Raw genomic sequence first — 15,766 nt, forward strand, 5'->3', positions numbered from 1 at the left:
GAAAAGAGAAAGAATAGTGAAAGCCAATTTGTCTGCTCCCCAGTGGCCTGACACTGGCTAAGGCCTGCTTTCCTTCCCTGGCCTCGCTGCCCGTCATCACAAACAGACGCGAGTGTGCACGCCCAACCTCACACACACACATCTCTGACGCCTCAGCAGGGCCAGGGTCAGACTCTCTCCAAACTACTCCAATTACCTGAGCAGTAAACACAGCCTGCCCTGGCTGCCACCTGGGAAACAGAGGCTGTGTGTGCAGAGCCGAGAACGGGGAGAGGAAGGGGAAGGAGGAGCGGCTGACTACATGTACGGGGCTGAAACTGGTGGTACCGGCGCAACTTTACTCCTCCTCCCTGTCACCGCTCCCCTTTTGGTTCCTTCCCAAACTCCAACATCTGGAGGGAAATGATTACTCCTGCCAAGCTGCCAAGACGACTTATCAACAATTCCACACTCTCCAGAAGCAGAGGGTGAGAGAAGAGGAAGGAATGAGCACTTGTAGCAGGCTTCAAAACATTTCCACACAAAATAAATTACTGACAAGAAGTTTAATCGATTCAAGTCGACTAAAGCAAACTTGGAACGTGGATCGCAAACAGAAATGAAAACATATGCAGCTAACTTTCTCCCAGCGTTTTCATGGGAGACTGTAAATCCGACAACTGCTCAGTAAATAAAGTCAGAACATGCTGCTAAACACATTCTTTTTCTTTAGGAATTACAGAGGAACCAAAATAAACCAATCCATAAAAATATGTATATATATTTTCTATGATGAGACTTTTGATAATTGATGGGGGGAAAAAAGACAGATGAGTTCAACATTTTTCTGTTCTCTTTAATAAACAGAACATTTAATGTCTGTGCTGGAGCACATTATGCTCACACTTTTAAAAAAAAAGATAAGTCAGTGCTGTACTTTCAAAGGCAATTTTATTTCCTCTGCCTTGCTCCTTAGCTTTTGTGATCATATCTACCAGGGGAATTAGGCCTCAACTGGATTTTCTTTTTCTACCAATGACTAACAATGCAATCTCCTGCAACTCTCCTCTCTGGCTTTCTTATACATTCAGAGTCCTCATGCAAAGCCTCTTTTTCTCCATTGCACACAGCTCTTTTAGCAGTGTGTGCCATTAGCCATGCAAAACCAACAACACACCGGCTCATTAGCATAGAAGGGAACCTGACTGCAGTCAGATTATTACAAACGTATCAGGGCTGCTCCGCCCCATTACTGTCAAACCTGCAGCTTAGCGAGGTACAGAACAGAGTGGCAGATTACAAAGTGAGGAGTGAACTGTTCTAATAAAGCCTTTATTTCTGCATCATAACCAACCTCACTAGTGCAGACGCCTCAAACTGAAAAAGTTAGCTCTCTGCTGTCAGCACAGAAGTGTTTTCTTCTTCCTGCTTCACTGCTGTGCTACTATGGGTACTCCACCTGCTATTTCACATTTCTATGCTTTCCCTGATTTACTTTTGGTAAGATAACTGACAGTTAAAAATGTTGGTTATTTATTGGTTGTATTTATGTTTAAGTGATGCTCACATTTTTCTCATGTTCTTCTCTTAAATATAGATTTTTTTCACAGATGGTCCTTTATTTCTCCATAAAGCACTTTGAGTTACCTTGTGTCTGAAGGGTGCTAATAAAGTTGCCCTGGCTAGGATAACACTGGTGGGTACTTTGTATGTAAGGCAGAATGCTCGAGAAAAGCAGTAATTTAATTGGAAAAGCACAACAGCCACTCAGGGGTCAGGAGAAATGGGCAATGTATGGGTGGCAAGCACAGTCTGTGCCCCAAACCTGGCAATAGTTCCTAGATCTATGGGGCTTATTACAGCCTTTTATTGGACTGCAGGAGAGTGAAGTGGGCTGCCCTGGTGCTATGTGCTAACCCCATCAATATCTGCTGACAGACTTGTACATAGACTCGGTGCCACCAACACTAGAAAAGAGAAAAACAATGGGGCAAAAGAGAATTTGTCCTTCAACCTGTTACCTGCACATATAAAGACTCAGAAAGAAGAAAAAGTTGATTTTCTGTAATAAAAACTTTGGCTTGTGGAAAACATTGATTTGTTGACCGGTACAGAATGGGGCAGGGATTCCAGGTCTTAATCATTACCAGCAGATCAGAGTTCAGTAATAACCTAGAAAATTAAACCTAGATTTCACAACTCAATTTAGATAAATGACTCAAGCTTATCCATCTGCATCCGTTTTAAGGAACATCTGATGCCAAGTTGTGTCTCATGATATCCCCGTGTTGTACAGCCCAACAAACAGCTGTTAGTTTATCCTCTCCTCTCTTTTAATCATCAACATTTCTCTGCATGGAAATAAAAAAATCTCCACCCTTCTCACTCAATCTGCTCTTGCAACCTTTAGAGTAACCGTCCGTTTTTGTTCCATTTCTCTTTCCCCTTTTTCCCCAACCCTGCTTTTATACCTCATTCTACCACACTGGCAGACAATGTATTGTTCTGTCGCCACGATCCTTTAATGCCATCCAATCGAGCGGGGAATATCTTGAAGGGATTTGGGCAGGGATGATTTGGGAGGTTTAAATGCTGCAAAAGGATTTGCATCAGATTCAGAGATCCTGACTCAAAGCAGATTACTGAAGCCTTCTCTTATAACAGAGATTTGAGAATCTCATGTGAGATGTTAATGCAAACCTTTTGAAGGTTTGTGTGTGTATGCTAGCAAACCCAGATACATTTTGGAGACACCTTCCTTAGGTTGTGTGTTTAAGGGAACCTGACAAAGCAAAACATTTGAGATTATTGATTAAGGCCAAGGCTGGCATCAACAACAACCTATTTTTCTTATATTTCTGGATTTCTCCAAATAACTAAGCGTAATTCAATCAGAAATAAAATTTGGTCTGTTTTGTTGCCCAATTAAATTGGGCATTTCTTAATTTATTTGTTGTTTTAGGTCAGTTTGGATCACTAACATTATAACCACTTGCTGAATGTCAAAAGATTAGCCAGGTATAGATGTTAATCAGATTTGTAGAGTTCCATAATTCTCTGATATTTTTCCATATTTTATTAGATTTTTCCACGATGTCCATAAAGTAAACTTCTGACTTTGAAGAAAGTAAATGAAAATAAAAATAAAATAATAATAATAATGATAATAATAATAATCTTTAAAATCTCTCACTCCAGCAGTTAGGAATACATTTGTTAATCCCAAATGACATAAAGCACATCTGTCTTTTATCAGGTGTGTAAATATCTGGATTACACTGTGAAAATAAAATCAATTAATTTTATTAATGTTTATGTCAAAGATTCTAAAACAGAAACAAGCCAAAATAGCACAAATTTCAATCAGGAACACCAACGAACCGGAACAATAAGCACTGGATGTTCAATAACAAAGAAAGAATATTTTTATTTTAACTTTCTAAGGAATCTGCAAAATGTCTGTTTGAGAAGCAAAGTTCTCTCAAGGTTTTGCAGGGGAGGAATGAATACTTGAACCGTCTAGTCTTATTACAATGCAAATTAACAACCAAATTCCTCAGTAAGAGCTGCATTAAATGAAACAAATTAATGCCACATTGTGGAGGATTAGACAGTCCCACATGTTTAAGATGTGCCTAAATGGAATTTAGGAGCCATTACAAACAATTGGTCCATATTTAAGACTTTTTATTGTCTAAAGTTGACTTTTAAATCTAAGAGATTAAAAGCACAATAAGAGACCTTGTGAGCTGGTTTTATGTTCTCTGATGGCTCATTATTTTCAGCAGGCAGTATATCTGAGATGTTCTGTGATGAACCATTTAAATATCCCAATTCTTCAACTTTAGACCTGATCAGTCTTTAAAATCTTTTTTAAACAAGCAAATCTGTCCGAAAAAATACTTATGTTTGGACACTGTAAAAAAAAGAGAGGCTGATAAAAAATAATGTTAACTAAAAATATTAGATTTGCATTTGTCAACAAGGTTAATTTAAGGGGGAGTATTATGTTCTTCAGGCACATAGTGCCATTTTATAGCACAAATAGTAACCGTTTTCCTACGGTTGTTATAAAATTTATATCTCTATCTCCTTATAATCTTGAAATTGGGTGTCTATCTCTTTAAGAACTCAATTTTCAGGAAGTCATCCCAACATCAGTCTTTTAACCATGTTTTTGCCAGCGTTGCATTGAGAAGAAGCTTACATAAGGAGCTCAGCAGATGCACAGGTCCACTAGGTGTTTGCTATTGCTACTGGCTAGTCTGAAGGAGCTGAGGTGTGCAGCCACAGGGGAGGACTACTCTATGAGGCAGCAGCTTGGAAACCTGGAAACTGCAGCTCCGAGGAGGAGCTACGTCTCAAAGCTGGCACTAGATAAATCCACCTAGGAGTTTTGGACACCTGAATGGTTGCCACAGGAGATTAAAGAATTTCTCAAATGTGCATGAAAAAAATCAAGGCAACACACCAGGTATATTCTTGATGAAGGAATAGCATTATAACATAATATAAAGTGCATAAAAGCTGATTTAACATAATTCTGCCCCTTTAACAACGTCATGTCATTCACAGAGTATCACATTGGTTTTGCTCCATTGGTAGAACTTAACCCTCCTGTGCAACCAGCAAGAGGGTGCAGAAAGCCAATGGTGGGACAAGTATTTGAGCCATAACCACTCAAATGATGCATCACAGGCTGAGGAAAGAGCTGAATTTGACGAGCAGCCTTCAGGCGCTCTAAATGCTAGAGCTCTACAATCCTATTTCCCTGCCTCCAACACTGGGGCGCATGGTCGCTGGAGGAGGAGACATGAAAGCCATGCGTGTGCGCGCGTGTGGGTGTTTGTTCTGACTTCAAATGTTGAACCTTGGCCGCAGAACGGTTCCACCACAAGTTCAGAAACTACTGTGGGAGGATTTGCATGTGTAAGACAAAAAGACAAAGTGGCAGAGAGACGCCGAGGGTTCTGTCAGCAGTCGGCCTTTAGAGTCCTGACTGCGACTCTCTTGAAATCAGCCCACAGGAGTATGCACACTTCTGCATTTCCCTGCCTCTCTGTAAAGGGATTAGGGGAACCTTCAAAGAGAGGCAAAGATTGGCCGGGGGCCTGCTTGGTCCCTCTCTTCGCCACAGGAGGACAAGGGCAGATTAAAACTGTCCGAGCCTTTTAGCCAGCCTTGTTAGTGGACTTCTTTTGGTGTGTAGTGCATTAGGACTCTCCAATCCCCCCCTGAAGGAGCCAAACACAACCAGGTAGATTAAATAGGTGGTTATTTCACAATGATGTGAGGGATCTGGGCGGTTGGGGACCGAAATGCGCGTGTGTATGACTGTGAACTGAAATTAACAGGACAAGTCGTCAAGGCAATTTTAGACACGCTGCAAGGGGCCTGCTTACACAGAATGCACCTGCACTGGGGACTGAGGCCAATTTAAAAACCTTAATATGAAACCAAGTAACTATCCAAACCAACTGACCTCAGATGAACAGAATGTATAAAATGATTAGGAACAGGTTAACCCCAGGAGAAAATGTTAAAGACAAGACAAAGCTAAACCCATTTATGTTTTTTGCCTGCAAGTTGATGAGGACGAAGTGAGACAAAAGGCAGTTTCATCCGCGACACTCCGATGGGAAAGGAGTTCAAACATGCTGTTAGGGACTAATGTTACTGCAGTCGGGATCTCCACTCTGCCCTGGATTTTCACCACTTCCTGTGGCTGGATGCGTGAGGAGAGTGGTGATGAGAAGGAAAACAGGAGCAGTGGAATTAACAAAAATCACACCCTGACGTTTCCTGTTCTTGTTTTTCTGAAGCCTTCCACAGGCGCATCCCCGGGTGGATGAACACACACACGTCATCTGAACAGATCAGGTTTTCTTTCAGAATACAGCGTTGATTTTTATTTTTTTCAAGCACAGAGGAAAAAATATGCAGCTAGTTCTATTACAGAGCTAGCAGCTTTTAATCCAACAGAAAATGATCGGATTGGAAGATTATCCCCATTTATGCATTTAAAAACACGAGTCGTGTTTGGTGTAATCCACCTCTTGCCCTTTTGACTGCCCTTTCCAGTATGTTTTCTCAAGAAATTGGGAGCTAGAAGTATCAAACTGCTGCCTTTTTCACCTGGTGCTACACACTCCAGGGCCGTTGGAGCGTGTAGCATCATTTATACGATATTGGTAAATATCTGCAACAAAATCAATAATATCAGATGTTGGTATTGGTACCAATTTTCATAACGGTGCATTCCTTACAGTCGATATGCTTTCTTTTTAGCAGCAATGGAAACAATCAGTATCTTTTTCTGTTAGAAATGAGTAATTAGAGCAAGCTATAATTTTGAAAAAATATTTGGTATTGCAGTGGTGCCATTTTTTCACAAGGTTATCACACAAAGAATTTCATAGTAGAGCAACCTAAAATTAGTATTTCCATCTGTTTTATTGGAACCAAATGTAGTTAAGCATTTAAATCATGACTTTTGTTATTTATTTTTCAAAAGACATCTGACAGCTTTTTACTTTTCAAGCCAGTAATTTGGGAGCAGAGGCACAAGCTCATGGAAGGTGGAGATCAGGCAGGTTGCTCCCCATGAGGTTACAGTTTTTTAAGGCCAGTAACACCTGTCTGCCCCTCAGGAGAGCCACAAAGCTGAAGATGAGGAGGGACGGCCAGATGGAGGTATAGAGAGGAAGGATAGCAGGGGATGAGAGCAGTGCAGGCCAAGTCTCCAGGCACATGAGAAAGACGCTTCTAGTAACTAAATGCAATAATAGAATAAAAACTAGAGTAAAGAGGGTTTTAGGTTAGTTTCTGCTATGCAAGTCACTCACATATACCTTTGTGTCCTTCTTTTGTGTGTGACTGGAGCAGCAGAAGAAGACATCTCAAGTCTCTTCAGTGGTTTTTAAGATGTGTGTTATTAACGGGATGAGGTCGCCTTAAGGCCACCGCAGATGGAGTAATACAACAGAGTGGTGAATGCCTTGTCCCTGCAGTCACCCGCAGAATGAAAGAACAGCGAACAGCAGGAGAGCGAGAAAAAAATAAAGAGCAATAACAAAAAATACAGAGAAAAAAAACGAAGATGGAAGATGAAGAAAGATGGCAAGAAAGCAACAGAGCAAAAAAGAAAGTGTTAAATTTCTCAGAAAAGGTCAAGTTGAAAATGTTTTAGTTGAAAATGGAATGAAAATTAAAATAAAAAAAACATCGATAATGAGCCAATTTGTTACTTTGATAGGTGTGAAAGGGTGTTATAAGTGTAATAATCAATCGAGTTATGGCAGATATTTATATTTCAATTAATAAAATAAGGAGCTCTAAGCAGAATTCCCTTTGATGCAATTACTTCACATCACCTTTAGGGGGCATTAAATACAGGAATGAAGGCCAGCTTGAGCAGAAGAAAACACTAAAAGTAGACGGCCTCATTCTGTGATCATACATGAAAGTGCCCAAAAATGAATTTAGAATATTATGTGTCTAATATAATGTGAACAGACCATAAAGGAATGCTTTACTTGTGAAATCAGCAACAAGATGCATCTTCTCTTAAGATGCCTAATTCTGAAAACCCAGAGTTAATCCCTAGGAAGAAATTAAGTGAAATAAACGATGCGCTTGTAGAAATAATCAGCTTCTCACTTGAGAAGGCTATTCTTGATCACTTCTCACAAAGCAACTCTATAAATGGCTTGCAGTAGTGATTATTGTTGGTACCAATGCCACCAGGAATGCTTTAGGTTGTAGTTCGCTTCCTGCTTTTGGAGTGGACTCCGTTCCGCTTGGCATTCACATATCCATTCAAACCGCGGTAGAGTTCACTTTAACAGAACCAAGACCTAGGTTTTTAGGCAAACTATAGTTCACTTTTTGGTCCACGTCAGAGTTTGATTTAGCATTCACACCTCCTCAAACAAACCAGACTTTCTAGACAAACGAACCAGAGTTCCATTAAAGCGAACTAAACAGGGCTGGTGTGAATGCTCACTAAATTACACTCAGCTGATCTCCATTGGTGCCGTCTACTGGTTTACAAAATGAGTTTGCTTTATAAAAGATTAAAGGGAGTAATGAGAAATACTGACTGAGTAATGTGGACGATAAGAACAGCAGCAGCTTGAAGACAAATATTATAAACTCTTCAGGCTTGACAGCGTGTAGTTTAGAAAATAGACTATACACACATAGAGTCGACTAAGAGCAGCACAGGAGGAGCCTAGCAATGGAGTCTGGCTGCATCAAGCAGAGGTCACTGAGTCGAGGAAGTCAATTAAAAAGATGATTAACATCCATGTGGGAGGTGTGGTGTGTTCGTGCAGGTGGGATGGGCCGAACACTCTCCTCTTTACACACACGCTCATACATATATTTAGATACATAATGGGAGCAGTGAATAGTGCGGTCCAGACTGTTGTAACTGGTGTCCAGGGAGGTGGAGATCAGAAGGTTAATATGATCCAGCCCAGCTCCTTCATTAGCCTGATGAAGGCAATAACAGCCTACAGGGAGAGGAAGGCTGTCAGGTTGACGAAAACTAGCAACCTACAACCAGACTGCAAGGTTGTACTCCGTTAGCAGAGCACGTCTGTCTTTATTATCCATTTATTCACTAAATGCAGCAAAAATAGATATTTTGCGAGCTGTCACGTGATAAAAAGTCCTGCAAAAACTAATCCCCTGTAAAGGTATCTCCAAGTTTCAGCAAGTCAAATTTGAGACTTTTTAATACCCTTTTAATGCAACCTTGAACAAAATGTAAGATAGAAAAATATTAATATTACAATCAAGGATAGCAACAATGAAAATTTCTGGGGTCTGTTTGTAGGTTGTCTAAGAAGTGAGCCAGTGGCGAAAACGAAACTCGTCCGGCTAAGTGGCAATAAAAGTGCACTTACCCATGATGGAGGCAAAAAAGATAGCCAACCAGCTATTGAGGCCTGAGTGTCAGACAGAAAAGTGCCGACAGGAAAAAATAAAACCACATACATGAGATCAAATGACTACATTTAAGTCCTGTGATTAAGGAATTTAAGGCCAAATTATTATTATTTTTTAATTAATGAAACATATTAAGACTTCTTAAGGTTGCACAGACACCCTGTTTATATGTAATGACTGAAAGGAGGTACATTTTACAGTTTAAAGACAAAAAAACATAAGTAATTGAGCTAATCAGGGAGGCTTAATGATAAATGTGAGCTTCTGATCATAAATACAGGTGGATCTCATGCATGAATGACAACACAAGGCGGCAAAGTAGATTAAGAGCAAATAAGAAGAGAATGGTAGTGATAGGTAGGCCTAATAGACAATAAACATCATTAATTGGCGAAGCACACATGGATGGGTGCAGCCAGATGGTGTTTTGTACTCATTTGTCATACACTGCTGACGGAGAGGGAAAGGCGGCGAGAGCAGGAGCTCGAAGAGGAGGAACAAAAAGGAACGTTTATGGATTGTGGAGTCAGAACACGGTGGCCTAGAACACACTTCCACTGCTTAAATCAAGTTCTGCATCATCCTCCCTGCCTGCCTCCCCAGACGGAGCGGTTCTGATGGCGCTGCCATGCCGCACTCTGCCAAGCCGGATGCATACTGGTGAGTACAGACACAACACCCCACAGATAGCCAAGCTTGGCATCTATTAAGGTCCATCTGTCTGCTTTAGACAAAAAAAAAAAAAAAAACACTATCTACTTTATCTTTCCTCACGAAGGTGGAGGACGGCAGCGAGAAGAAACAAGAAAGGGACTGATGGAGGGCAAGAGGGGTGGGGAACTTAAGGATCTGGAACTCCGTTAAGAATATACCGTCTTAGTGCATAATACCTTTAGAAACCCCTTTAGAAAGGGTTAAAAATAGATCTTAAGAAAATTGTGACAGGAAAATGGAGTGGAATGTGTGTGGAGAAGGAGGGGGGGAATGAGAGCAGCGTGTTGGGCTCAGGAGGCAGGACTGGGTTTCCACAAATGGAGATTAGTGCTCCAGGCCACTGTCTGGCCAGGCTGCTAGCATGCTCACTTTGTTCTCGGCAATGACAGCTTCAGTCGGAGTGGGGGTGGGGGGGCGTACATGGTCCACCATGTTCACAGTGGCTCTTCGCTTTCTGTGGGCCGCTTCCCTTCCAGATCTTTCTAACGTTTGGTTCGTCTATATGGGGTTAAGCTCAGAGATTGAAATTGACTAAGTTCTTATCTGGTTTAAGAGATCAGCTTGAGACAACAAACTGACACTGAACATGAGTGTAAAGTCTTTAAGCAGCCGACTTCTCGCACTACAGCAACAACTTCATCTGTCAGAAAACATGGGGTGCTGTACTGAGGGCTTGTTTTCAACACTAACTCTACATTTACAGGCAAGATTTAGGATTAACTCTTCTTGGGATTTACAGAGTCAATCAAAATGGGGAGCAGAGAAATTCTAGAAATTATTTTGAAGATTAGCAGCTTAATTCCAGAGAAATTGAGAAAGAGGTCAAATATGTTTTGAGAGTTCAAATGACTGGTGTACTGATGTTTGGTTCAGGAAGACAACAGAAAACCTAAATTACAGCCTTCAATCTTTTTTGTCCATCAATTTATAACAGATTTGGATCACTCTCTGGCCTTAAGGTTTACAACAGTTTCGAAACAATGACAATCAATCATGTCATTCCTGAAACTCAAAGTGATCAGACTTCTCTGTATGTATGGATCATAGACTAGGACATGTGCACTGCTGGTCAGCTGGCTTTTAAAAAACAAGACATACTCAAACTTTTCCAATCCTTACAATAAAAGACCCTCTGAACTTCTTGGAAATATTTCTGGCCGTGTATAAGAATCGCAATTCTTATTCCTGGCAGTCCTGAATCTATTCTAAATGCTCAAAAATCTAATTTAGTCTGCCTATTTTTAAAATAAAATTATATTCTGAATAATTATTTATTATTAAATAGTTTAAACAGAATCGTTAGACTGTTAGAATAGAAAAAAATTACATGCACTTTGTGTAAAAACTGTGCAGTGGAATAATTTGTGTGGCTTTTCATGAACATTTTCACTTTGTTAAAATTAGCAATGTCACAACAGTCATTTTTCTGTCAGTAAAAGTGAAGGGACAATCCTGGCGGCTTTGTGGCCAACAGTAAACCATTCCTCCTTGGTTCAGGCTGAACAGAGGCCAGCCAGGTCCTTCATTGAGCCAAATGCCAACTTTACATCTCATAAGTCATCCGGTTGTGGCAGTTTTCATTGTTGACAAGCAAATATTTAACATTCAGCAGAAGAATTTCAGTGTTTTGCCATCTGGGCATTGTTTGGCTCGTGTCACACAACTCAGCAGAAGATCACTGACAGCATATGGAGGTAATTCAGTTGGAGTTGGACTTAAGCGGCGGAATGTTTACCCCAGACTTCTACATAATTTTAGACATTTCTGCATCTTTCACAGTTGGCGAATGTTTTCCTGTCGCTCGTGGGGCTCAGACTACCCACAGGCCAAATATTATTGACTCTGCAGCACTTGAAGGGGCAGGGAGGCAAAGTGGAACAGGCTGTTCAGGATTCATGCAGACGCCGCTCCTCTCTGAGTGGAGGTTACCTAAAGTGCAGAGAGGCTCCGCCGCAAGGCTCGGTTTGAGGGCCTTAACGAGAGACTCAGGCGATGAGCGGAGCATTTTAGTAGTGTGTGTAGACACACATGTAAACCCTTTTCTCTTTTCTTTTTGAGAATGTGTATTTGTATGTGTGTGCATGTGTGTGTGTGCAGTAGGCCTGGATCAGTTGAATAAATCCACACTTGAAAGAGGAGCTCAATCAAGCTCTCCCACCCATCTCCCCTCCGTCTCTGCTTCTCTCACCTCAACGATGCTTCACTGCTCACAGTTCATTTAGAGTTGAAGAGTTCAGGGATCTAAAGGGCAAAGGGGCAAAAGCAGGGGCAACAGAGAGCAAGTGTGTGTATTTATAGGTTTGCAATGATACTTTTATTCTGGACTCCACAGACATGGTGAAAATAAGGTACAGCCTCGTGAGAAAACAGATTTAGAGAGTAAAAATTGACACCAAGGATAAATAATTTTAACATTTTCCCCTAAAAAAATAAATAAAAGCACATTTTTATTCAATTGCTAAATTCAAGATTCTTTGATGGAAGCCTAACAACACATCACATGCTTGATTTAGCAATATTTGCAGAGCGTCTTGCAAAAGTTGCCCAAATGTCGCTGTACGGAAATCACATGGTCTTTGTCTCCAGCCACAGCTTTTCTGTAAGATTTAGTTCCTCTTTCTGGCTAGAACCTTTTAGTTTTGGATAAATGCCTGAACTCACTGTAATGTGAAACAAACTAAAGACAATCTTCATGTTTCCAGCAGAGCAGAAAACCTAATGCTTTGGATCAAAACTGACAAAAATACTGTCCACATTGAAAAAACGAGTGCGGAATATGGCTAACATAAAAGATGGAAACAGATTTGTCACGACCAACTGGTGTTTTGGGAGGACAGTATACAATTCTGAAATCAATTTTATTTGCAGAGAACCCAGTCATTTTGGTCAGAATACTTTTACTGCATTATTTTGTTGTCACGGTGATCTTTGTCTTGTTTCTAACAGTGAAGGAGTGATTCATTCGGCTTTTAACGGTTTCTCTTTTCCCAGTGAAAATAAACTGTTAAAAGCCCATAATACTAAGCTGCACAAAGCAACACAGCTGCTTTCAGGGGTTCAACTGGTTTTGCTTCAAGAAACATTTTGGTATGACTACTATACGCATTCTCACTAAAACCAGGAAGATAAAGCACATCACTCCAGTTTAAAGTCCTTACACTGGCCCCCTGCAGCTCAGAGAATAAACAGACTTTAAAATGAAACACTGACCAACATTTTGATGTGTGATGATGACATTTGTCAAATGTTTACTGGTTTTCTCAGTTGTTGACTGTGTGGTGTCTTCTACGACTTTGTATTTGTGTTTTTTATGATCTAAAGCACATTAACCTGCATTGTTGCTGAAATGTGCCATACAAATAAACTCGACTTAAAGCAGCAGTTTCCATATGTGACAAAATTGTTCACTTTATACTTAAAACGGAATTATTAACGCTATTTAAAAGGCAAATATCAGCATTTTTAGCTATTCTTTTTGACTTTGAATCCAAACTGGAAATGAGCAAAATGATGAGAGAAAAATACCCTGAACAATTTCTTTAAAAGGTAGCAGAAAAATTAGAGAAAAGGATTTCAGTAGTGTCTGGTTTATCGCAAAAGGCCTTGAAGCTGCTCCCCCACGTCGGAGGAATAAAAAGAGCTTCTTTTTAACCCACCCAGTGGTTCAGGTAATGACTCACAGCCATCTTTGATGTACTCGTTAGGACGCAAAATGCACACACAGTAGATTTCTCAAAGAGTGAAGATGCTATTTTTATGGCCCTTTTTTCATGAATTTTATATTCAGAGAGCTGTCAGTGATGTAAAAGCATTGCTGTGAATGTGGCAATGGATCTGCATGAACAGTGATTCATTCTTCAAGTTATAGGGCCCACAAATGTTGTACATATGTCTGCATGTCTACATGCATGCAGATATTAAAAGATCTATTTGAGTACAAAAACGCTGAAAACAGCAAATGTTCAAGGCTAAAACCTTAACAGCATTAAATGGATTTACTACATACAGACGGTAAGCCAAGGACTCATTGCGGTTAGTTATGACTATTATGGCTTATTGTTAATAAAAACTAGATTATTTAGTTATTGAGCAATACAAACGATTTTTAAAAAGAAAAATATCTCATGGTATTATTTTTTATGATCAACACAAGAGAAGAATGTTTAGGTATAGAATATTAATGGAAAGTTGAATGGAAGGACAATGTGCATTAAGCAAAGTTGCTCAAGCAAATAAAAAACATATCCATGTCATTATTATGAAGGAAGAGCACTGTCATAACTTTGGGAGAGATGTATTAACTGCAGGTCATAATCATCTAAATAAACAGAAAAGGAAAAATGAAGCAATTTTAAAAGGAAAAACTAAATCCCGAGTCACCAACATAGCATTTCAGTGTCAAATATAACAAGAACTGGGCAGCATCGGCAAATAAGATGAAAAAAATAAAAATCATGAACAATTTATGCTAGCAGAAAACCTCTTTGTGGTTTTACTCATTTCATTACAGCATGTGTAGAAAATATTTTAGCCTTAAAATCAAAGCATAATTCAAGGTTAATGTAACAAAGCTCCAAATGAAAAACTGCAGTCCATTTCCTTGAAGCTCTCACACTTGGTCAGGTCCCGGCTCAGCTCTGTTCGTTGCCACCTGGTGGCAAACAGGTGCCCTCAGCTGCTCTGTCCACCTGTTCCCCACAGTCAAATCACAAAACACAAACTCCACGCCAGCAACGCTCCCAGCAGCCGCCACCGGGAGCACAGCGTTAAGGAAGTCTGGCCTGAGAGGGAGCGGAGATGAAATGTGGCCGGCACCGGAGGTGTGTGCAGCTCGCTCTGATTTTCCACTCAACTGGAGGTACTGCCAACCTGTTCCCCTCGTCCATATATGGAGGTAAACAGGATACTAACAGTGGGGTGGAGTTATTGTGCCATATGCAGTGGCATTATTGTGTTATGAAAATATGGGAAACCTTCCCAGCACATATTAAAGCCCTTCATCTCCCTGTGACACCCAAATGATGGAGGACAGCAAGGCGATGGCAGCTGGGAAAGCATCAACAGTGTAACGCATGTTGGTGTTTCTGCAGGAAATATACTCACAGCAGGTACGAGGAGCTTCTTGACTTCCTCTACGGCTCTCCTCATCTTGATCTCTGCTCTGTTTTGTGTGTCTTCAACTGTGATTAGGACGTGAAGGTCTTCATTTAGGTGTTCCCAGTTTGGCTTCCCTCTGTTCTGCTCCTCCTGGACAGAAACACACAGAAAGAGAGAGAGAGATGGTGAGTGGATGTGACAGTGCGGGCGTGCTGGAGCAGCGGTACCGCCGCGTTATCAGACAGAGGAGAAAAGAGACGGGCCGCTGCGAGAAGAAGCAGGATGACAGGACCGGCCCGTTAGTCAGCTATTTAACTGGAACTTTGAAAGGACACCCTTCTTTAATAGATCCCATGCTTCACAGAGACAAAGATGACAGCAAGCCCTGCAGCAATTAATATCAGAGAGAGATGAATGCATGCAGGGATCAGAGAGAGACGGATCTGGATTTTAACCTACATTAATGCAACTTGTGGGAAAGGATTTATGGCACATATAGTTCAAAGTTATTTGTGGGTTCAAATTAGAATACACAGTTTCTCTTAGGGGTGGGAATTCGTCATATCATTTATCATGAAAAATGTTGCATCGTGATAGGGATTTTGATTTATTGCTGTCATGATAAATTTCAGTGATTGTAAATTTTATTTTTGCCATTTACTCAAGTTTCTTCCAAAAGTGCATCAATAAATATCAGTAAATTCAAAAATAAGATTAAAACAGTTACTCTGTGCAGCTCAGGGATATAAATCAATCTTATTTTTTTAATTAAGTGATTTGAAGAAGCCTATTAAAAATGGGAATGTTTTTCAAGAACAATATGAATAATGCACTATGCAGTTACAGCAATACAGTGACCTAAAAATAATAAATACCTTATATCATAATTTTTATCATTACCACAACAGTACCACAAAATATTGTGATAAAATGATCAATACATAAACATTAGTTTCCCATGTTTTTCTCACATGTAGGGTAAAATATAATTTTCTCTTTATAAAACTGAACCAAAGTAGAA

At 40.2% G+C, this 15,766-nt stretch overlaps 1 protein-coding gene across 6 annotated transcripts in view; it reads right to left on the reverse strand.

Moving 5' to 3' along the window:
- Nucleotides 1-15,766, reverse strand: part of qkia (QKI, KH domain containing, RNA binding a) — an 85,259-nt gene that overhangs the window by 17,873 nt on the left and 51,620 nt on the right. For all 6 annotated transcript variants that reach the window (XM_007561119.2, XM_007561121.2, XM_007561118.2 and 3 more), the window contains exon 4: nt 14,752-14,895. In XM_007561119.2, the coding sequence (XP_007561181.1) occupies nt 14,752-14,895 (144 nt within the window). The remainder of the gene's footprint in view (nt 1-14,751; nt 14,896-15,766) is intronic.

This window comes from Poecilia formosa, unplaced genomic scaffold (genome assembly GCF_000485575.1).
Source record: "Poecilia formosa unplaced genomic scaffold, Poecilia_formosa-5.1.2 Scaffold123, whole genome shotgun sequence".
In the NCBI taxonomy this organism is placed as follows: domain Eukaryota; kingdom Metazoa; phylum Chordata; class Actinopteri; order Cyprinodontiformes; family Poeciliidae; genus Poecilia; species Poecilia formosa.